Raw genomic sequence first — 25,251 nt, forward strand, 5'->3', positions numbered from 1 at the left:
ATTCAAGGTGGACGAATGCATACTCTTTTATAACGTATTGGAACGAGGGTACCCAACATGAACTCGCGCGCCAGGTGTCTAATGGGCCATCATCGTTCCATGGCTCTTGTTCGGTCAGATCTCCCTCCAGAAGACTCAAAACACTTTGTAAAGGCTGGTGACATCTAGTGGAAGCAATAGGAAGTGCCAAAATATTCCTCAGCCCCTGTGTTTTTCAATGGGATAGGTTTAAAGGTAATACAACACATCAGGTATCCACTTCCTGTCAGAAAATGTCTCAGGGTTTTGCCTGCCAAATGAGTTCTGTTATACTCACAGACACCATTCAAACAGTTTTAGAAACTTTAGAGTGTTTTCTATCCATATATAATAAGTATATGCATATTCTAGTTACTGGGTAGGATTAGTAACCAGATTAAATCGGGTACATTTTTTTTATCCAGCCGTGCAAATACTGCCCCCTAGCCCTAACAGGTTAACACAGTGTCCAAAGAAAGGCCAGAAGTTTATAGAATGGTGTCGTCTGCATAGAGGTGGATCAGAGAATCACCAGCAGCAAGAGCGACATCATTGATGTATACAGAGAAAAGAGTCGGCCGGAGAATTGAACCCTGTGGCACCTCCATAGAGACTGCCAGAGGTCCGGACAACAGGCCCTCCGATTTGACACACTGAACTCTGTCTGAGAAGTAGTTGGTGAACCAGGCAAGGCAGTCATTTGAGAAACCAAGGCTGTTGAGTCTGCCGATAAGAATGTGGTGATTGACAGAGTTGAAAGCCTTGGCCAGGTCGATGAATACAGCTGCACAGTATTGTCTCTTATCGATGGTGGTTATGATATCGTTTAGGACCTTGAGCGTGCCTGAGGTGCACCCATGACCAGCTCGGAAACCAGATTGCATACCGGAGAAGGTACGGTGAGATTCGAAATGGTCGGTGATCTGTTTGTTAACTTGGCTTTCGAAGACCTTAGAAAGGCAGGGTAGGATAGATATAGGTCTGTAGCAGTTTGGGTTTAGAGTGTCTCCCCCTTTGAAGAGGGGGATGACCGCGGCAGCTTTCCAATCTTTGGGGATCACAGGTGATACGAAAGAGAAGTTGAGCAGGTTAGTAATAGGGGTTGCAACAATTTTGGTGGATAATTTTAGAAAGAGAGGGTCCAGATTGTCCAGCCCGGCTGATTTGTAGGAGTCCACATTTTGCAGCTCTTTCAGAACATCAGGTATCTGGATTTGGGTGAAGGAGAAATGGTGGAGGCTTGGGCAAGTTGCTGTGAGGGGTGCAGGGCTGTTGACCGGGGTAGGGGTAGCCAGCTGGAAAGCGTGGCCATTCGTAGAAAAATGCTTATTGAAATTCTCAATTATCGTGGATTTATCGGTGGTGACAGTGTTTCCTAGCTTTAGTACAGTGGGCAGCTGGGAGGAGGTGCTCTTATTCTCCATGGACTTTACAGTGTCCCAGAACTTTTTGGAGTTTGTGCTACACATTTCTGTTTGAAAAAGCTATCCTTTGCTTTCCTAACTGCCTGTGTATATTGGTTACTAACTTCCCTGAAAAGTTGCATATCACGGGGGCTGTTTGATGCTAATGCAAAACGCCACAGGATGTTTTGTGCTGGTCAAGGGCAGTCAGGTCTGGAGTGAACCAAGGGCTATATCTATTCCTGGTTCTAAATTTTTTTTATGGGGCATTCTTATTTAAGATGGTGAGGTAAGCACTTTTAAAGAATAACCAGGCATCCTCTACTGACGGAATAAGGTCAATATCCTTCCAGGATACCCGGGCCAGGTCGATTAGAAAGGCCTGCTCACTGAAATGTTTTAGGGAGCGTTTGACGGTGATGAGGGGTGGCCGTTTGACCGCAGACCTATTACGGACGCAGGCAATGAGGCACTGATCGCTGAGGTCCTGGTTGAAGACAGTAGAAGTGTATTTGGAGGGCAGTTAAGTTAGGATGATATCTATGAGGGTGCCCGTGTTTACAGATTTGGGGTTGTACCTGGTAGGTTCATTGATAATTTGTGAGATTGAGGGCATCAAGCTTAGATTGTAGGATGGCTGTGGTGTTAAGCATTTCCCAGTTTAGGTCACCTAACAGCACGAGCTCTGAAGATATATGAGGGGCAATCAATTCACATATGGTGTCCAGGGCATAGCTGGGTGCAGAAGGTGGTCCATAGCAACTGTGAGAGACTTGTTTCTGGAAAGGTGGATTTTTAAAAGTAGAAGCTCGAATTGTTTTGGCACAGACCTGGATAGTAAGACAGAACTCTGCAGTAGATTGCAACTCCTCCCTCTTTGGCAGTTCTATCTTGTCAGAAAATGTTATAGTTAGGGATGGAAATTTCACGTTTTTTGGTGGTCTCCTAAGCCAGGATTCAGACACGGCTAGGACATCCGGGTTGGCAGAGTGTGCTAAAGCAGCGAATAAAACACATTTGGGGAGGAGGCTTCTAATGTTAACATGCATGAAACCAAGGCTTTTACGGATACAGAAGTCAACAAATGAGAGCGCCTGGGGAATGGGAGTGGAGCAAGGCACTGCAGGGCCTGGATTAACCTCTACATCACCAGAGGAACAGAGGAAAGGTAGGATAAGGGTATGGCTAAAGGCTATAAGGACTGGTTGTCTAGTACGTTCGGAACAGAGAGTGAAAGGAGCAGGTTTCTGGGCGGGGTAGAATAGATTCAAGGCATAATGTACAGACAAAAATATGGTAGGATGTGAATACAGTGGAGGTAAACCTAGGCATTGAGTGACGATGAGAGAGATATTGTCTCTAGAGACACCTTTGGTGCACTCCATCAACAGCAGGTGCATTTCAAGAGCGGCAAATTTGAATCCAAATAAATGTCAAAATTCACATTTTTCAAACATACAACTATTTTACACCCTTTGAAAGATAAACATCTCCTTAATCTAACCACGTTTTACGATTCCAAAAAGGTTTTACGGCGAAAGCATAAATTTAGAGTATGTTAGGACAGTACATTTACAAGAGTTGTGTGTAATGTTTTGTCAAGTCAAAGACAGGGTCACCAAAACCATAAAACCAGCTAAAATGATGCACTAACCTTTTACAATCTCCATCAGATGACACTCCTAGGACATTATGTTAGACAATGCATGCATTTTTAGTTCTATCAAGTTCATATTTATATCCAAAAACAGCGTTTTACTATGGCATTGATGTTGAGGAAATCGTTTCCCTCCAATAACCGGCAGTCAAGTCAGCGTCACAAATTAAATAATTAAAATTAGAAAACATTGGTAAAATATTATATTGTCATTTAAAGAATTATAGATTTACATCTCTTGAACGCAATCAACTTGCCAGATTTAAAAATAACCTTACTGGGAAATCACACTTTGCAATAATCTGAGCACTGCGCCCAGAAAAATACGCGTTGCCATACAGACTAGACGTCATGTTGGGGAGATCTAAAATCGAAAATACTATGTAAATAATCCATTACCTTTGATTCTCTTCATCAGATGTCACTTCCAGGTATCACAGGTCCATAACGAATGTAGTTTTGTTCAAAAAAGCTCATCATTTATGTCCAAAAATCTCCGTCTTGTTAGCACATGATCTAAGCCAGCCGGACTTCTCGTCATGAACGAGGGGAAAAAATATATTTACGTTCGTTCAAACATGTCAAACGTTGTATAGCATAAATCATTAGGGCCTTTTTTAACCAGAACATGAATAATATTCAAGGTGGACGAATGCATACTCTTTTATAACGTATTGGAACGAGGGTACCCAACATGAACTCGCGCGCCAGGTGTCTAATGGGACATCATCGTTCCATGGCTCTTGTTCGGTCAGATCTCCCTCCAGAAGACTCAAAACACTTTGTAAAGGCTGGTGACATCTAGTGGAAGCAATAGGAAGTGCCAAAATATTCCTCAGCCCCTGTGTTTTTCAATGGGATAGGTTTAAAGGTAATACAACACATCAGGTATCCACTTCCTGTCAGAAAATGTCTCAGGGTTTTGCCTGCCAAATGAGTTCTGTTATACTCACAGACACCATTCAAACAGTTTTAGAAACTTTAGAGTGTTTTCTATCCATATATAATAAGTATATGCATATTCTAGTTACTGGGTAGGATTAGTAACCAGATTAAATCGGGTACATTTTTTTTATCCAGACGTGCAAATGCTGCCCCCTAGCCCTAACAGGTTAACATTCAAACAGTTTTAGAAACTTTAGGGTGTTTTCTATCCAAAGCCAATAATTATATGCATATTCTAGTTACTGGGCAGGAGTAGTAACCAGATTAAATCGGGTACGTTTTTTATCCGGCCGTGTCAATACTGCCCCCTAGCCCTAACAGGTTAAACCAGGTGAGGTCACTGCATGTGTGGGAGGTGGAACGAAAGGGTTAGCTAAGGCATATTGAGCAGGGCTGGAGGCTCTACAGTGAAATAAGACAATAATCATTTACATTTTAGTCATTTAGCAGACGCTCTTATCCAGAGCGACTTACAGTAGTGAATGCATACATTTCATGAAATGTTTTCTCTGTACTGGGCCCCCGTGGGAATCGAACCCACAACCCTGGCGTTGCAAACACCATGCTCTACCAACTGAGCCACACGGGACCACGTAATCACTAACCAAAACAGCAATGGATACGGCATATTGACATTAGGGAGAGGCATGGGTAGCCGAGTGATCATAGGGTCCAGTGAGTAGTTAGGCGGGCTGGAGACATGGCTATTCAGACAGCTAGTGGGCCGGGGATAGCAGGCTATCAGAAGGGCCTTAGAGGGACGTTGCGACGGAGGAAGTCTGTTGTAGCCCCCTTGTGCGGTTACGTCAGCAGACCAGTCGTGATGGATCAGCAGGGCTCCGTGTAGTAAAAGGGTCCAGTCCAATTGGCAGAATAGGTATAGTAGCCCAAGAAATTGGCTGATGGACCTCTTCAGCGAACAGTCCGGTATGCTCTAGATAGCTAGCGGGCCGTGCTAGCAGGCTAGCAGATGGACATTCAGGGGACGTCGCGATGGAGGAGCCTGTTGAAAAAAATCCCTCGGGTGGATTATGCCGCTAGTCCAGTCGTGATGAATCAGCCGGGCTCCGTATCGGCAGTAAAAGGGATCCAGGCCAATTGGCAAAATAGGTATTGTAGCCCAAGGAGTGGCGGTAGGAATCCGGAGATATGGAGAAAAAGATAAGTCCGATATGCTCTGGGTTGAATCGCCCTGAGCAGACTGGCAGGGGTTGTCTGGGCTAAAGTTAGCTGATGACCGCTAGCAGTGGCTAGCTTACTACTAGCTAGTAGTTAGTTAGCTGGCTAGCTTCTGTTGGGGATTCCGGTTCTAAAGTAAAGAAAATAGCAGATTCATACTGCTTTGGGTGAGGCGGATTGCAGGAGAATATGTTGAAATTGAGGCTAAGAAAAATATAAAAAGATATATACACGGGACACGACAAGACAAAGACAAAGACGCCTGACTGCTACTCCATCTTGGATCAACATCCAGCTTTGAACTCGACTGTGTGTTTACAGGCAGTAGCAACAGCACGACTTTAAATCTTTAGAACTAATTCTCCAAAAGCCACAAAATACAGTGTAAATACCTCGGGAGTCCTCTTACATTTGGGAACTTCACAGTCCTATTGATCAAACAACCATGAAAAGGTAGGCTCTCTCACCCTCGGTTGCCTATGCACATCAACAACAAGATCAACAACTAATGCTAGCGCGAGATGAGCTAAAATCTAACGAGGGAACATTAGATAAACCCTCTCAAACTTTTTCAGCTACTGTAGTTGGCCATCAAACGATGCACTGATAAACGATGGGGAATAGTAGTCTGCTTGTCCTTCTGCAGCTTGCCTGTCAACGCATGCTTGTCCCAACCCAAGTTTTGACAACTAAATGGGAAGTCTCCCATTTGATCGATGAAAAATACATTTGATTGACTACTAAGAGATGTGCTAATACGTTGTTTAAGTTCAGCATAGCTAGCTTCAAATTGACACCTGCATGACACCTGCATCTCTAGCTGTAGCCACCGAAAAACAATATGAGGGGGAAAAGTCAGTCACTCACCCATTCTTCCAATGACAGCATCCTCCCAGCAGCTAGCTAGCTATCTTTAGGCACTGTGTATTTAGCTTGCTAAATAAAAAGCTAGTAGCTACATAAACAGATACGCTAGCCCACGGGTGTCAAACTCAATCAGCGCACTTGCCATATATTGTAGTTGAGTAGCCAGCATAGGGTTTTGTTCCGTGTTTAGTTTTTTGGTTGTTCATTGTCAAGCTTTAAAAACCAAAACCAAAATGACTGCAACATTTTATGTAGCCTAGCTAGGACTGTGGCATGTGCCTGTACACTTTCCCTCCACTGGACGCTATAAACGGGACACACGAAAGCAGCAAAATTGAAGTTGAATTCACTGATGCGAGTGCATCAGACTGTAATTTCATAAAGTAGATGACTCAACTGTTGAGTCATTTATACTTGCTTGAGCGTCCTATTCGGCCCGTGGGCCTTGTGTGTGACAAGTGTACTAGCTTATTAGTCACTGACTTGTGATCATTGCCCTCGCTAGTTTGATTGTATTGACATTCCCAGTCTTAGTTACAGTCGTCCATTTTAGCTCAAATATTGAGTCATTGAAACTGAAACAGCCGAATGGGTGGAGGCAGCAAACAATGTACCAGACCAGCTGTGATTTAGAACCTGATAGGAATATTTTTGGGATTACCAAGAAATGTATTGGTGAATTATATTACTCATGCATTTAACTGCATCTATCTATTCTGCCAACAATGCCTTACTGTACGTCATGGAATTTTGAGTCAAAAATAACCTATTTTTATAAAGTTAGTTTTGAAGCATAAACTGTGAATTTGATATTTCATTGATATGATTTTGTTTGTTTCATATCTGCAAAGAAGTTAAAACGCAGTCAGTTCCACTTTAAGTACCAAGCACTTTGTAACAAAGACGCAGGGAGTCAGGAAGGAGGTGCATATGGTGAGTTTAATAATATCAAACCTGGAGAGTTACAAAACAAGCGACACATCTGGAAATGAAAACAGAACCAATACTGCCTGATGACTGAGGTTGGTGAGGGCTATATGAAGGGAGAGTAATCAGGGTGGTGATGAAGTCCAGGTGTGCTTAACGATGGGGCGCAATGATGGTTGCCAGGTGTGCGCAATGTGGGTTGCCAGGACTGGTGGTTAGTAGACCGGCGATGTCAAGCACCGGAGAGAGTGTGCAGGAGTAGGACAGTGCATGAAACACTTTTTCTCATGAAAAATGTGTATGGATATGAAACCTACATTTTTTATATGCCGCTTTTAATGACAACATTTCTTCTAAGGTAGAACCTTAGGAGATAGGATATTCCCTTTCAGTGCACATAGGCCCTGACATTGTAGCTGGCAGCAGTGGTGTAATGTAATTAACCTGTTGAGGTGTAGGGGGCAGTATTTTCACAGCCGGATGAAAAACGTACCCAAATTAAACTGGTTACTACTCTGGCCCAGAAACTAGAATATGCATATTATTAGTATATTTGGATAGAAAACACTCTGAAGTTTCTAAAACTGTTTGAATGGTGTCTGTGAGTATAACAGAACTCATATGGCAGGCAAAAACCTGAGATAAATCCAACCAGGAAGTGGAAAGTCTGAGAATTGTAGTTCTTCTTTTGATTCTCTATCGAAACTACAGTTTCTGTGGGGTCACGTTGCACTTCCTAAGGCTTCCATTGGCTGTCAACAGCCTTCAGAAAGTTCTTTCAGCATTCTCCTGTCACTGGGCAGATAATAGGAGCTTAGTCACTGAGTGGACTGCCTGGAGACAAAGGGATTGGATATGCACGATCCCGCGAGCGCGCCGTTCCTTCTTTTTCTTCTTGAATGAATATGCTATTGTCCGGTTGGAATATTATCACAATTTTACGTTAAAAATACCATAAAGATTGATTTTAAACAGCGTTTGACATGCTTCTAAGTACGGTAATGGAACATTTTGACTTTTCGTCTCTGGTACCGCGCTCGCGAGTTATGCCTTTGGATAGTGCTCTGAACGCACGAACAAAACGGAGGTATTTGGACATAAATATGGATTATTTCGAACAAAAACAACATTTCTTGTGGAAGTAGCAGTCCTGGGAGTGCATTCTGACGAAGATCAGCAAAGGTAAGAGAATATTTATAATACTAATTCTGAGTTTAGGTGACCCCGAACTTGGTGGGTGTCTGTATAGCTTGCTGTGATGGCGAGCTATGTACTCAGAATATTGAAAAATGTGCTTTCTCCGTAAAGCTATTTTAAAATCTGACACAGCGGTTGCATCCAGGAGTAGTCTATCTATAATTCTTTAAATAATTGTTATATATTTTGTCAACGCTTATGATGAGTATTTCTGTAAATTGATGTGCACATTCACTGGACGTTTTGGTGGGAATACATTTTCTGAACATCACACGCCAATGTAAAATGCTGTTTTTGGATATAAATATGAAATTTATCGAACAAAACATACATGTATTGTGTAACATAATGTCCTAGGAGTGTCATCTGATGAAGATCGTCAAAGGTTAGTGCTTCATTTAGCTGTGTTTTGGATTTTTATGGAAAATGGCTGTGTGATTATTTTTGTCTATGTACTCTCCTAACATAATCTAATGTTTTGCTTTCGCTGTAAAGCCTTTTTGAAATCGGACAATGTGGTTACATCAAGGAGAAGTGTATCTTTAAAATGGTGTAAAATAGTTGTATGTTTGAGAAAGTTGAATTATGACATTTTGTTGTTTTGAATTTGCCGCCCTGATATTTAACTGGCTGTGTCCCGCAGGTGGGACGCTAGCGTCCCACCTAGCCCATAGAAGTTAAGTAAAAATACTTTAAAATTCTAATTAAATTGGTTTTTTGTGGTATCTTTACTTTACTATTTATATTTTTGAAAACTTTTACTTTTATAATGTACTTTTTACTCATGACATTTTGAATGCTTAGCAGGGCAGGAAAATGGTCCTATTCACACACTTATCAAGAGAACATCCCTGGTCATCCCTACTGCCTCAGATCTGGTGGATTCACTAAATACAAATGCTTCGTTTGTAAATTATGCCCCTGGCCAACCTTTAAATAAAAAAACAAGAACATTGTGCCATTTGGTTTTGATCCATAAGTATATTTCAGCAATTACATTTACTTTTGATACTTAAGTATATTTAAAACCATATACTTATACACTTTTACTTAAGGTATCTTTACTTGTATTGGGTACTTTTTCCACCACTGGCCTGCAGGCAGGCATTTTCCAAGAGCAAGAGAGGGAAAAAGGGGAGAGAATGTTTGTGCGGTAATAGCATTCACAGACTTGATCGAGAACACACCCAGTGGACTACATTGTCAAGGCTGTGGGTAACTGGTGAAAGGAGTCGGGCGCAGGAGAGCTGAGATCTGTGGACAAGGTATTTAATACAAGATAACACCAGTATAAACAAAATACTACGGTGTGGGAAAAATACCGGTACCACAAAATAAAAGGGCGTAATAAGAAAACCCGGCAACAAAATACCAGCCACAATACCAGCCACCAGCCACGTCGCGGACACTGACGTCTTCCTTCCGGACCAGCTAAACACCTTGTTTGCCCACTTTGAGGATAACACATTGCCATAAGGTTGTGGACCATAACTAAATACATGTTTGCTGAGAGAATAGACCAGTAAAAAACTGACGTGGCCAGATACCAAGGACTGTGGGTTCTCCTTCTCCGTTGCCGACGTGAGCAAGACAGTTAAACGTGTTAACGCTCGCAAGGCTGCCGGCCCAGACGGCATCCCAAGCCGCATCCTCAGAGCATGCGTAGACCAGCTGGCTGGAGTGTTTAAGGACATATTCAGTCTCCCCTATCCCAGTCTGCTGTCGCCACTTGCTTCAAAATATCCACAATTGTTCCTGTAACCCAGAAAGCAAAGGTAACTGCACTAAATGACTGTCTCCCCATAGCACTCACTTCTGTCTTTATGAAGTGCTTTGAGAGGCTAGTTAACCTCTCTGGGCTAGGCGGGACGAATTCGTCCCACCTACGCAACAGCCAGTCTAATCCAGTGGCGCGATTTTCAAATACCTTAGAAATGCTATTACTTCAATTTCTCAAACATATGACTATTTTACAGCTATTTAAAGACAAGACTCTCGTTAACCTGTTATGGCTAGGGGCCAGTATTTTTCACGGCTGGATAAAAAAACGTACCCGATTTAATCTGGTTACTACTCCTGCCCAGTAACTAGAATATGCATATAATTATTGGCTTTGGATAGAAAACACCCTAAAGTTTCTAAAACTGTTTGAATGGTGTCTGTGAGTATAACAGAACTCATATGGCAGGCCAAAATCTGAGAAGGTTTCATTCAGGAAGTGGCCTGTCTGACAAGGTGTCGTTCTTCTTGTCTCTGTTTATTGAAGAGTGAGGATCTTAGCTGTCCCGTGACACTTCCTACGGCTGCCATAGGTTCTCAGAAGGCGGCAAAAAGCGGAATCGTGGCTTTGCAGGCTCTGGCTGAAACAAAGTAGCGCGTTTGGGTAGTGGCTGGTTACAGTACTGTGAGACTCAGGCTCGTGCCCGCGTCGACCGAAAGGTTTGTTTTCATTCCTCTGTTTAGCTAAATGGACATTCCCGGTCGGAATATTATCGCTTTTTACGAGAAAAATTGCATAAAAATGGATTTTAAACAGCGGTTGACATGCTTCGAAGTACGGTAATGGAATATTTAGATTTTTTTGTCACGAATTGCACCATGCGCACGACCCTTCTTTACCATTCGGATAGTGTCTGGGACGGCACGAACAAAACGCCGCTATTCGGATATAACGATGGATTATTTTGGACCAAACCAACATTTCTTATTGAAGTAGCAGTCCTGGGAGTGCATTCTGACGAAGACAACAAAAGGTAATCAAACTTTTATAATAGTAAATCTGATTTTGGTGAAGGCTAAACCTGCCGGGTGTCTAAATAGCTAGCCCGTGATGCCCGGGCTATGTACTTAGAATATTGCAAAATGTGCTTTCACCAAAAAGCTATTTTAAAATCGGACATATCGAGTGCATAGAGGAGTTCTGTATCTATAATTCTTAAAATAATTGTTATGCTTTTTGTGAACGTTTATCATGAGTAATTTAGTAAATTGTTAGCAAATTCCTCCGGAAGTTTGCTAGTTCTGAACGTCACATGCTAATGTAAAAAGCTGGTTTTTGATATAAATATGAACTTGGTTGAACAAAACATGCATGTATTGTATAACATAATGTCCTAGGTGTGTCATCTGATGAAGATCATCAAAGGTTAGTGCTGCATTTAGCTGTCTTCTGGGTTTTTGTGACATTATATGCTAGCTTGAAAAATGGGTGTCTGATTATTTCTGGCTTGGTACTCTGCTGACATAATCTAATGTTTTGCTTTCGCTGTAAAGCCTTTTTGAAATCGGACAGTGTGGTTAGATAAAGGAGAGTCTTGTCTTTAAAATGCTGTGAAATAGTCATATGTTTGAAAAATGGACGTTTTTGTATTTTTGAGGAATTTGTAATTCGCGCCACGCCTATCATTGGATATTGGAGCAGGTGTTCCGCTAGCGGAACGTCTAGATGTAAGAGGTTAGTCTAACCACACTGTCCGATTTCAAAAAGGCTTTACAACGAAAGCAAAACATTAGATTATGTCAGCAGAGTACCCAGCCAGAAATAATCAGACACCCATTTTTCAAGCTAGCATATAATGTCACAAAAACCCAAACCACAGCTAAATGCAGCACTAACCTTTGATGATCTTCATCAGATGACAACCCTAGGACATTATGTTATACAATACATGCATGTTTTGTTCAATCAAGTTCATATTTATATCAAAAAACAGCTTTTTACATTGGCATGTGACGTTCAGAACTAGCATACCCCCCGCAAACTTCCGGGGAATTTACTAACCATTTACTAAATTACTCACGATAAACGTTCACAAAAAGCATAACAATTATTTTAAAAATTATAGATACAGAACTCCTCTATGCACTCGATATGTCCGATTTTAAAATAGCTTTTTGGTGAAAGCACATTTTGCAATATTCTAAGTACATAGCCCAGCCATCACGGGCTAGCTATTTAGACACCCGGCAAGTTTAGCCTTCACCAAAATCAGATTTACTATTACAAAAGTTTGATTACCTTTTGTTGTCTTCATCAGAATGCACTCCCAGGACTGCTACTTCAATAACAAATGTTGGTTTGGTCCAAAATAATCCATCGTTATATCCGAATAGCGGCGTTTTGTTCGTGCGTTCCAGAAACTATCCGAAATGGTAAATCAGGGTCGTGCGCATGGCGCAATTCGTGACAAAAAAAATCTAAATATTCCATTACCGTACTTCGAAGCATGTCAACCGCTGTTTAAAATCCATTTTTATGCCATTTTTCTCGTAAAAAAACGATAATATTCCGACCGGGAATCTCCATTTAGCTAAACAGAGGAAAGAAAACAAAGCTTTCGGTCGACGCGGGCACGAGCCTGAGTCTCACAGTACTGTAACCAGCCACTACCCAAACGCGCTACTTTTTTTCAGCCAGAGCCTGCAAAGCCACGATTCAGCATTTTGCCGCCTTCTGAGAGCCTATGGCAGCCGTGGGAAGTGTCACGTTACAGCTAAGATCCTCACTCTTCAATAAACAGAGACAAGAAGAACGACACCTTGTCAGACAGGCCACTTCCTGCATGAAATCTTCTCAGGTTTTTGCCTGCCATATGAGTTCTGTTATACTCACAGACACCATTCAAACAGTTTTAGAAACTTTAGGGTGTTTTCTATCCAAAGCCAATACTTATATGCATATTCTAGTTACTGGGCAGGAGTAGTAACCAGATTAAATCGGGTACGTTTTTTATCCAGCCGTGTCAATACTGCCCCCTAGCCCTAACAGGTTAAGGATCATATCACCTCTACCTTACCTGACACCCTAGACCCACTTCAATTTTCTTACCGCTCCAATAGATCCACAGACGATGCAATTGCCATCACACTGCACACTGCGTATACCATCTGGACAAGAGGAATACCTATGTAAGAATGCTGTTCATTGACCATAGCTCAGCATTCAACACAGCAGTACCATCCAAGCTCCTCATTAAGCTCTGGGCCCTGAGTCTGAACACCGGCCTTTGCAACTGGGTCCTGGACTTCCTGACGGGCCACCCTCAGGTCGTGAAGGTAGAAAACAACACCTCCTCAACACAGGGGCCCCACAAGGGTGCATGTTCAGCCCCCTCCTGTACTCCCTGTTCAGCCTCTCCAACTCAATCATCAAGTTTGCAGACGACACAACAGTAGAAGGCCTGATTACCAACAATGATGAGACAGCCTACAGGGAGGAGGTGAGGGCCCTGGGAGAGTGGTGCCAGGAAAATAACTTCTCACTCAACATCAACAAAACAAAGGAGCTGATCGTGGACTTCAGGAAACAGCAGAGGGAGCACTCCCCTATCCACATCGACGGGATAGCAGTGGAGAAAGTGGACACATCACTGACGATCTGAAATGGTCCACCAGATGCACAATTGAGAGCATTCTGTCGGGCCGTATCAACGCCTGGTACGGCAACTGTACCGCCCAGAACCACATGGCTTTCCAGATTGTGGTGCGGTCTGCCCAACGCATTACCAGTGGCAAACTACCTGCCCTCCAGGACACCTGCAGCACCAGATGTCACAGGAAGGCCAAAAAGACCATCAAGGACATCAACCACCCGAGCCACGGCCTGTTCACCCCGCTATCATCCAGAAGGTGAGATCAGTACAGGTGCATCAAAGGTGGGACCGAGAGACTGAATAACAGCTTCTATCTCAAGACCATCAGACTGTTAAAATAAGGATACCTTTTTTTTATTTTCACCTCAAATCTAACTGCTTGTAGCTCAGGCCCTGAAGCAAGGATATGTGTATTCTTGATACCATTTGAAAGGAAACACTTTGAAGTTTGTGGAAATATGAAAGGAATGTAGGAGAATATAACACAATCGATCTGGTAAAAGATAATACAAAGAAAAAACCAACCGTTTTTTTTGTATTTTTTTGTACTATCATGTTTGAAATGCAAGAGAAAGGCCATAATGTATTTTCCTAGTCCAGTTTCAATTTAGATTTTGGCCACTAGATGGCAGCAGTGTATGTGCAAAGTTTTATATTGAACCAATGAACTTTTGCATTTCTGTTCAAAGTTTTTTGTATCACGACTGCCCAAATGTTCCTAATTGGTTTATTAATAGCTTTTCAAGTTCAAAACTGTGCACTCTCCTCAAACAATAGCATGGTATTATTTCACTGTAATAGCTACTGTAAATTGGACAGTGCAGTTCGATCAACATGAATTTAAGCTTTCTGCCAATATCAGATGTGTCTATGTCCTGGGAAGTTTTCTTGTTACTTACAACCTCATGCTAATAGCATTAGCCTACGTTAGCTCAACCAATCCTGAAGAAGATTTATTAAATAGCTATCACTAGCCAGCTTCCACCCGGTTATGCAACCCTTGCACCTTGGTGGCTGCTGCCCAGTATACATAGACTTGGAATAATGGAATTAATGATAATAATGGAATACTAGTCACTGAATGTTTACATACTACTTCACTCATCTAATATAGCCTAGTGGTTAGTGCGTTGGTCCAGTTACCGAAAGGTTGAATCCCCGAGCTGACATGGTAGAAATCTGTTGTTCTGTCCGTGAACAAGGCAGTTAACCCACTGTACCCCAGTTGGCCGCCATTGTAAATGAGAGTTTGTTCTTACCTGATTTGCCTAGTTAAATAAATACAAATATTCTACTGTATTTTAGTCAATGCCACTCTGACATTGCTCAATCTAATATTTATATATTTCTTTAATCCATTATTTAACTTTTAGATTTGTGTGTGTTGTTGTGAATTGTTAGAAACTACTGCACTGTTGGAGCTACAGTAGGAACACAAGCATTTCGCTACACCCTCAATAACATCTGCTAAATATGTTTTTTGGACCAATAACATTAGATTTGATTTGAAATATGTCTGTTTTTCTTAACATGTTTTGTCATTTTGTCTATTGTATATTGTATGTGTTTGATGTATTTATGCGCGGTTCATCAGTAAAAGAGACCCTAGTCTCAATATGACCTGTCAAAAAAAAGGTTAAAGAAAAATATAAAATAAAGAAAAACTTTCACTATGAAAGGCTAACCCTTAATTCTAACCCTTGTCTCAGTATCTCACACTATGAAAGGCTAACCCTTAATTCTAACCCTTGTCTCAGTATTTCAGACTATTAACCTCTTGGGGCTAGGTGGGACGCTAGCGTGCCACCTGTGGTGCACTCCATCAACAGCAGGTGCATTTCAAGAGCGGCAAATTTGAATCCAAATAAATGTCAAAATTCAAATTTTTCAAAAATACAACTATGTTACACCATTTGAAAGATAAACATCTCCTTAATCTAACCACGTTTTACGATTTCAAAAAGGTTTTACGGCGAAAGCATAAATTTAGAGTATGTTAGGACAGTACATTTACAAGAGTTGTGTGTAATGTTTTGTCAAGTCAAAGACAGGGTCACCAAAACCATAAAACCAGCTAAAATGATACACTAACCTTTTACAATCTCCATCAGATGACACTCCTAGGACATTATGTTAGACAATGCATGCATTTTTAGTTCTATCAAGTTCATATTTATATACAAAAACAGCGTTTTACTATGGCATTGATGTTGAGGAAATCGTTTCCCTCCAATAACCGGCAGTCAAGTCAGCGTCACAAATTAAATAATTAAAATTAGAAAACATTGGTAAAATATTATATTGTCATTTAAAGAATTATAGATTTACATCTTTTGAACGCAATCAACTTGCCAGATTTAAAAATAACCTTACTGGGAAATCACACTTTGCAATAATCTGAGCACTGTGCCCAGAAAAATACGCGTTGCGATACAGACTAGACGTCATGTTGGGGAGATCTAAAATCGAAAATACTATGTAAATAATCCATTACCTTTGATTCTCTTCATCAGATGTCACTTCCAGGTATCACAGGTCCATAACGAATGTAGTTTTGTTCAAAAAAGCTCATCATTTATGTCCAAAAATCTCCGTCTCGTTAGCACATGATGTAAGCCAGCCGGACTTCTCGTCATGAACGAGGGGAAAAAATATATTTCCGTTCGTTCAAACGTTGTATAGCATAAATCATTAGGGCCTTTTTTAACCAGAACATGAATAATATTCAAGGTGGACGAATGCATAGCCTTTTATAACGTATTGGAACGAGGGTACCCAACATGAAGTAGCGCGCCAGGTGTCTAATGGGACATCACCGTTCCATGGCTCTTGTTCGGTCAGATCTCCCTCCAGAAGACTCAAAACACTTTGTAAAGGCTGGTGACATCTAGTGGAAGCAATAGGAAGTGCCAAAATATTCCTAAACCCCTGTGTTTTTCAATGGGATAGGTTTAAAGTCAATACAACACATCAGGTATCCACTTCCTGTCAGAAAATGTCTCAGGGTTTTGCCTGCCAAATGAGTTCTGTTATACTCACAGACACCATTCAAACAGTTTTGGAAACTTTAGAGTGTTTTCTATCCATATATAATAAGTATATGCATATTCTAGTTACTGGGTAGGATTAGTAACCAGATTAAATCGGGTACATTTTTTTTATCCAGACGTGCAAATGCTGCCCCCTAGACCCAACAGGTTAAAGGCTAACCCTTAACTCCAATCCTTGTCTCTGTATCCCAGCCTATGAACGGCTATAGCCATGGCTTGGAGTAAAGTGTTCCAGACTGTATAGCTTTACAACCAAAAACACACATTCATGATAAATGGATTTAAGTTCCTATTATGATGTTTTGAAATGGAACATCTTTGGGGTTGGAATGTTAAGTGTTTGTTTCAGGTACCCCTTGACTTTTGCTTCTGTAGATCATAGTCAGTGTCACAGCAGGGGGACTCTTAAGCAATGTCGCATATTGCACCCTATTCCCTGTATAGTGCACTATACAGTCATATGGGGTGCTGGTCAAATGTAGTGCACTATAGGGAATAGAGAAGCCATTTGGGACACAGTTTTACTGTTGAAGACATATCTGAGGGGGATTTGACTTAGCTGCCTACCATGAGGTTGCTGCATTGGCACAACAGGAAAGGTTGTGTGTGGCACCTCACATTGCCACTTCTGTGTTGGTACACAGGCAGTACCAGTAAAGGGATTTGGCACTGGTGGGGCACATCTTCTCCTCTTTTGCCCTGCCCCATGACTCCCCTGACATTGCTCTGTTCTTTCTCATTGTCACATGAGATCTGCTTTGATCTAATAGCTTATCCTGAGGATGAAATCAAACTCTATTTCTCAAGTCACAGATGACTGATGAATGAATTATAGCTTCAACTCCCATGCTAGGCTTTGCTTTGATACAGATGAACTGTACTCAATTCTCACTCTCTTAAACCGTCTCTATATTTCAAGCTTAGATAATACGGTAGCTGGCTATATGTTCTTATCTTAACCTCTTACATCTAGACGTTCCGCTAGCGGAACACCTGCTCCAATATCCAATGATAGGCGTGGCGCGAATGACAAATTCCTCAAAGATACAAAAACTTCAATTTTTCAAACATATGACTATTTTACAGCATTTTAAAGACAAGACTCTCCTTTATCTAACCACACTGTCCGATTTCAAAAAGGCTTTACAGCGAAAGCAAAACATTAGATTATGTCAGCAGAGTACCCAGCCAGAAATAATCAGACACCCATTTTTCAAGCTAGCATATAATGTCACAAAAAACAAAACCACAGCTAAATGCAGCACTAACCTTTGATGATCTTCATCAGATGACAACCCTAGGACATTATGTTATACAATACATGCATGTTTTGTTCAATCAAGTTCATATTTATATCAAGAAACAGCTTTTTACATTAGCATGTGACGTTCAGAACTAGCATTCCCACCGAACACTTACGGTGAATTTACTAAATTACTCACGATAAACGTTCACAAAAAACATAACAATTATTTTAAGAATTATAGATACAGAACTCCTTTGTGCAATCGAGGTGTCTGATTTTAAAATAGCTTTTCGGTGAAAGCACATTTTGCAATATTCTGAGTACATAGCCCGGCATCACGGGCTAGCTATTTAGACACCCAGCAAGTTTAGCCTTCACCAAAGTCAGATTTACTATTAGAAAAGTTTGATTACCTTTGGTGTTCTTCGTCAGAATGCACTCCCAGGACTGCTACTTCAATAACAAATGTTGGTTTGGTTCAAAATAATCCATTGTTATATCCAAATAGCGGCGTTTTGTTCGTGCGTTTAGACACTATCCAAGGGTGACGAAGGGTCACGCGCACGGCGCATTTCATGACAAATAATTTCTAAATATTCCATTACCGTACTTCGAAGCATGTCAACCGCTGTTTAAAATCCATTTTTATGCAATTTTTCTCGTAAAAAAGCGATAATATTCCGACCGGGAATGTCCATTTAGCTAAACAGAGGAATGAAAACAAACCTTTCGGTCGACGCGGGCACGAGCCTGAGTCTCACAGTACTGTAACCAGCCACTACCCAAACGCGCTACTTTGTTTCAGCCAGAGCCTGCAAAGCCACGATTCCGCTTTTTGCCGCCTTCTGAGAACCTATGGCAGCCGTAGGAAGTGTCACGGGACAGCTAAGATCCTCACTCTTCAATAAACAGAGACAAGAAGAACGACACCTTGTCAGACAGGCCACTTCCTGAATGAAACCTTCTCAGATTTTGGCCTGCCATATGAGTTCTGTTATACTCACAGACACCATTCAAACAGTTTTAGAAACTTTAGGGTGTTTTCTATCCAAAGCCAATAATTATATGCATATTCTAGTTACTGGGCAGGAGTAGTAACCAGATTAAATCGGGTACGTTTTTTTATCCAGCCGTGAAAAATACTGGCCCCTAGCCATAACAGGTTAACGAGAGTCTTGTCTTTAAATAGCTGTAAAATAGTCATATGTTTGAGAAATTGAAGTAATAGCATTTCTAAGGTATTTGAAAATCGCGCCACTGGATTAGACTGGCTGTTGCGTAGGTGGGACGAATTCGTCCCGCCTAGCCCAGAGAGGTTAACTAGCCTCTCAAAGCACTTCATAAAGACAGAAGTGAGTGCTATGGGGAGACAGTCATTTAGTGCAGTTACCTTTGCTTTCTGGGTTACAGGAACAATTGTGGATATTTTGAAGCAAGTGGCGACAGCAGACTGGGATAGGGGAGACTGAATATGTCCTTAAACACTCCAGCCAGCTGGTCTACGCATGCTCTGAGGATGCGGCTTGGGATGCCGTCTGGGCCGGCAGCCTTGCGAGCGTTAACACGTTTAACTGTCTTGCTCACGTCGGCAACGGAGAAGGAGAACCCACAGTCCTTGGTATCTGGCCACGTCAGTTTTTTACTGGTCTATTCTCTCAGCAAACATGTATTTAGTTATGGTCCACAACCTTATGGCAATGTGTTATCCTCAAAGTGGGCAAACAAGGTGTTTAGCTGGTCCGGAAGGAAGACGTCAGTGTCCGCGACGTGGCTGGTGGCTGGTATTGTGGCTGGTATTTTGTTGCCGGGTTTTCTTATTACGCCCTTTTATTTTGTGGTACCGGTATTTTTCCCACACCGTAGTATTTTGTTTATACTGGTGTTATCTTGTATTAAATACCTTGTCCACAGATCTCAGCTCTCCTGCGCCCGACTCCTTTCACCAGTTACCCACAGCCTTGACAATGTAGTCCACTGGGTGTGTTCTCGATCAAGTCTGTGAATGCTATTACCGCACAAACATTCTCTCCCCTTTTTCCCTCTCTTGCTCTTGGAAAATGCCTGCCTGCAGGCCAGTGGTGGAAAAAAGTACCCAATACAAGTAAAGATACCTTAAGTAAAAGTGTATAAGTATATGGTTTTAAATATACTTAAGTATCAAAAGTAAATGTAATTGCTCAAATATACTTATGGATCAAAACCAAATGGCACAATGTTCTTGTTTTTTTATTTAAAGGTTGGCCAGGGGCATAATTTACAAACGAAGCATTTGTATTTAGTGAATCCACCAGATCTGAGGCAGTAGGGATGACCAGGGATGTTCTCTTGATAAGTGTGTGAATAGGACCATTTTCCTGCCCTGCTAAGCATTCAAAATGTCATGAGTAAAAAGTACATTATAAAAGTAAAAGTTTTCAAAAATATAAATAGTAAAGTAAAGATACCACAAAAAAACAATTTAATTAGAATTTTAAAGTATTTTTACTTAACTTCTATGGGCTAGGTGGGACGCTAGCGTCCCACCTGCGGGACACAGCCAGTTAAATATCAGGGCGGCAAATTCAAAACAACAAAATGTCATAATTCAACTTTCTCAAACATACAACTATTTTACACCATTTTAAAGATACACTTCTCCTTGATGTAACCACATTGTCCGATTTCAAAAAGGCTTTACAGCGAAAGCAAAACATTAGATTATGTTAGGAGAGTACATAGACAAAAATAATCACACAGCCATTTTCCATAAAAATCCAAAACACAGCTAAATGAAGCACTAACCTTTGACGATCTTCATCAGATGACACTCCTAGGACATTATGTTACACAATACATGTATGTTTTGTTCGATAAATTTCATATTTATATCCAAAAACAGCATTTTACATTGGCGTGTGATGTTCAGAAAATGTATTCCCACCAAAACGTCCAGTGAATGTGCACATCAATTTACAGAAATACTCATCATAAGCGTTGACAAAATATATAACAATTATTTAAAGAATTATAGATAGACTACTCCTGGATGCAACCGCTGTGTCAGATTTTAAAATAGCTTTACGGAGAAAGCACATTTTTCAATATTCTGAGTACATAGCTCGCCATCACAGCAAGCTATACAGACACCCACCAAGTTCGGGGTCACCTAAACTCAGAATTAGTATTATAAATATTCTCTTACCTTTGCTGATCTTCGTCAGAATGCACTCCCAGGACTGCTACTTCCACAAGAAATGTTGTTTTTGTTCGAAATAATCCATATTTATGTCCAAATACCTCCGTTTTGGAATCTTCTCAGGTTTTGGCCTGCCAAATGAGTTCTGTTATACTCACAGACACCATTCAAACAGTTTTAGAAACTTTGGAGTGTTTTCTATCCAAAGCTAATAATTATATGCATATTCTAGTTTCTGGGCAGGAGTAATAATCAGATTAAATCGGGTACGTTTTTTTATCCGGCCATGAAAATACTGCCCCCTAGCCATAACAGGTTAATCCTGCTGTCGTGTCTTTGGCTATGCCGGATTAAGTGATATGACATGCTATCCTATAAAATTATTTCTCTGTAATTAATATCACCTGATTCGCTAATCATGTAAATGTAATTAACTAGAAAGTCGGGACACCACGGAAGAGTGTTTATGGAGCCGTTATCTTCCGAATAAACTCTTAAAAACGTAGTAATATTTCACATCGATAGCCGTCAATATTAATCCTCATCTTATTTTCAGTCTCATAATGAAAGTTGTAAATTCTTGGTTATCTTCACGAACCCTGGCTAACAAGTTGAATCAGCTATACAAAATTGGGTTTAATTATTTATTTACCAAATACCTAAACTAATCACACAGAATTACATATACACAGAATACAAATTATGTCATACAGAAAACGTCCCTGGTGGACAGAGCCGACATGGCGGCTTGTTACACAAAGAAAGGGGGTTGGGCTTGAATGAAAGAGCGGGAAGACTGAGGAACACAGAAAGAGCTTTGCTATGCCATCGTAAATACATTAACGTATGCATTCTAAATTACCGCCCATTTGGAAAAGGAAAATGCAATAAATATTTACTCTGAGCTGTGCTTCGGTAGGTTGGTCATAGATGCTGGCGGTTTTGGCCAACAGAGATCTTCTTGTCCTCGGAAGAATGTCTCTGGTGGTAAATTGGATACGTTGTAGTATCTTCGTTGTGTGTTAGACTGGATCTGTCGTCCGTCCTTTCCTAGCCCACGTCTACAGCGGCCGCTGCTAACTCAACGGCTAGGGAGTATCACTTCTGTAGTGAATAAGCATTCAAAGTTCATACCATTCGCAACCAAAGCTCACGCCGAGGTTGGCTTAGTTCTGTACTTGACATGTGTGTCCTTTTAACGCAGAGGCTGCAGACCTCACGTAGTGGAACTACGGTTACATTGTGTCATTGTCTTATATAGTGGCGAGGGGAGAAGGGTGTGTTTCATCGTTTATAACCCCTGTCTCTTCACAGGGGCGGGCCACTGATTAAGCAGGGCACTTTCCTTATGAAAACCCAATTCTCTCATTTGGAAGATAAAATTACATTTAATCTCCTAACAAACAATCTCAATATCAAACATTTAAATTGCACAACAATTCCATGTGAATTTGATAACTAGAATGTGTGGACTTTCCCAGGTACAGTTTATGTCGTCCTGTCATCAGTCATAATGTCTCAGATGACAACCGAACTGACATCCATACTCATTAAGTTCCAACGCATATTTCCAACTAGTTCTATTACCGAAATATGGTTCCTTTTCCCCATTTGTTTGATGTTCCCAGACTCTCTATATTTAACAAAGGCTATTCAACAGTCCTTCAGTAGGGTCAGAGAGAGAGGGGAAGGGAGAAAGGTATTTATGGGGGGTCATAAACCTTACCCACAGGCCAACGTCATGACACTGCGTTAAACTACTGTACAGAATGAGACTGAATAGGGAAGTGAGAATTGGGTTGCCTTGGTATTGGTCTTGCCAGGCTTGGATCAGGTTCCTGGTTGTTAGACTGTGTGGAAAACATTGCACAACTCACGCCTGCTGCTAGTAGATGTTGAGTGCGATAGCAGGACAGTTTTCACTCTTCCCCATAATCAGACATGCATTGACCGACCTCTAGAGTTAGTAATCACACGGTGGAATCAAAAACAGACCTGAGAACAGTATTACAAGGTGGAACATGTTCATTTAGGGAGATTGCTCTTCCCCAGTTGAGCAACAAATGGTAACACTGTAAGTTACTCCATCTCACTCCTCATACACTACATGACCAAAAGTATGCGGACACCTGCTCGTCGAACATATCATTCCAAAATTATAGGCATTAATATGGAGTTGGTCCCACCTTTTCTGCTTTAACAGCCTCCACTCTTCTGGGAAAGCTTTCCAGTAAATGTTGTAACATTCATACAGGGACTAAAATAGCCAAATCCAGTAATTTGAAGGGGGTTCACATACTTTTATATATAAAGTGTGTGTTGCCAAGGCACTGTAAGAACTGTTAGATGGAGAAAAAAATGTAAACAACTTTTTTGTTCAACATTATTATCCTCTCTGATCCAGTTTTATGGAAGTGAGCATACCACCCCACTTGACTGTATGAACTATTCACACGTTTGAGATCCCCATAGACATTACCGCAAACACCCCAGAATTCTATATCTATATAACTCTTGGTCTCTTAGTTGAAGTTGAGTGTCTGCATGCTGTTGATATTAACCATCACTTTCTCTCTCTACCATAGATGAACGGGACCGGGTACAGAAAAAGACCTTCACAAAATGGGTCAACAAGCACTTGATGAAGGTAAGATGAGGACATATACAACACCTCACTCTTGAGCTCATCCCTCAGCTCCTCAGCTTAATTGCTGCAGCCATTTCTGTGTGGTACTATAGTCTATCCAACCAGCTGGTCATAAAACATAACTGGTACTACTATTATCACTGCCTGTTGTGTAAGTGTCTATGGTAAGAAAAGGAAAACACTGGCCTGTGGTGCTGCCTTGGTATTATGAATCATCCGATATTACTCAAATATGATTTGGAGCTTCTTGGAAGCTGCCCTGCTACAAAGTTTCTCCCTGCAGCCAGTCACTGAGTCCGAGGCACTAAAGGAGCTCCTTAAACTTGACCCCAAAAAAAACATCTGGGTCAGATGGTTTAGACACTTTCTTCTTTAAGGTTGCTACCCATATAATCACCAAGCCTATCTCTGACCTTTTAACCTGTTAGGGCTAGGGGGCAGTATTGACACGGCCGGATAAAAAACGTACCCGATTTAATCTGGTTACTACTCCTGCCCAGTAACTAGAATATGCATATAATTATTGGCTTTGGATAGAAAACACCCTAAAGTTTCTAAAACTGTTTGAATGCTGTCTGTGAGTATAACAGAACTCATATGGCAGGCAAAAACCTGAGAAGATTCTGAACAGGAAGTGGCCTGTCTGACAAGTTGTTGTTCATCTTGGCTCTTTTTATTGAAGACTGAGGATCTTTGCTGTAACGTGACACTTCCTACGGCTCCCATAGGCTCTCAGAGCCCGGGAAAAAGCTGAATGATATCGAGGCAGCCTCTGGCTGAAACACATTATCGCGTTTGGCAAGTGGCCGATCAGAGGACAATGGGCTTAGGTGCGTGCACGAGTCGACCCCGTGCTTTATTTTCTTTCCTCTTTTTACCTAAACGCAGATTCCCGGTCGGAATATTATCGCTTTTTTATGAGAAAAATGGCATAAAAATTGATTTTAAACAGCGGTTGACATGCTTCGAAGTACGGTAATGGAATATTTAGAAATGTTTTGTCACGAAATGCGCCATGCTCGTCACCCTTATTTACCCTTTCGGATAGTGTCTTGAACGCACGAACAAAACGCCGCTATTTGGATATAACAATGGATTATTTGGGACCAAACCAACATTTGTTATTGAAGTAGAAGTCCTGGGAGTGCATTCTGACGAAGAAAAGCAAAGGTAATAACATTTTTCTTATAGTAAATCTGACTTTGGTGAGTGTTAAACTTGCTTGGTGTCTAAATAGCTAGCCCTGTGATGCCGGGCTATCTACTGAGAATATTGCAAAATGTGCTTTCACCAAAAAGCTATTTTAAAATCGGACATATCGAGTGCATAGAGGAGTTCTGTATCTGTAATTCTTAAAATAATTATGTTTTTTGTGAACGTTTATCGTGAGTAATTTAGTAAATTCACCGGCAGTGTTCGGTGGGAATGCTAGTCACATGCTAATGTAAAAAGCTGGATTTTGATATAAATATGAACTTGATTGAACAAAACATGCATTTATTGTATAACATAATGTCCTAGGGTTGTCATCTGATGAAGATCAAAGGTTAGTGCTGCATTTAGCTGTG

General features: G+C 41.1%; 1 protein-coding gene across 4 annotated transcripts in view; it reads left to right on the forward strand.

Annotated features, from left to right (window-relative positions):
* The window catches only part of LOC106569778 (plectin), a 137,291-nt gene that overhangs the window by 29,275 nt on the left and 82,765 nt on the right, over nucleotides 1-25,251 (forward strand). For all 4 annotated transcript variants that reach the window (XM_014141390.2, XM_045694588.1, XM_045694589.1 and 1 more), the window contains exon 2: nucleotides 23,622-23,683. In XM_014141390.2, the coding sequence (XP_013996865.2) occupies nucleotides 23,622-23,683 (62 nt within the window). The remainder of the gene's footprint in view (nucleotides 1-23,621; nucleotides 23,684-25,251) is intronic.

Source organism: Salmo salar, chromosome ssa14 (assembly GCF_905237065.1).
Source record: "Salmo salar chromosome ssa14, Ssal_v3.1, whole genome shotgun sequence".
Lineage (NCBI taxonomy): Eukaryota > Metazoa > Chordata > Actinopteri > Salmoniformes > Salmonidae > Salmo > Salmo salar.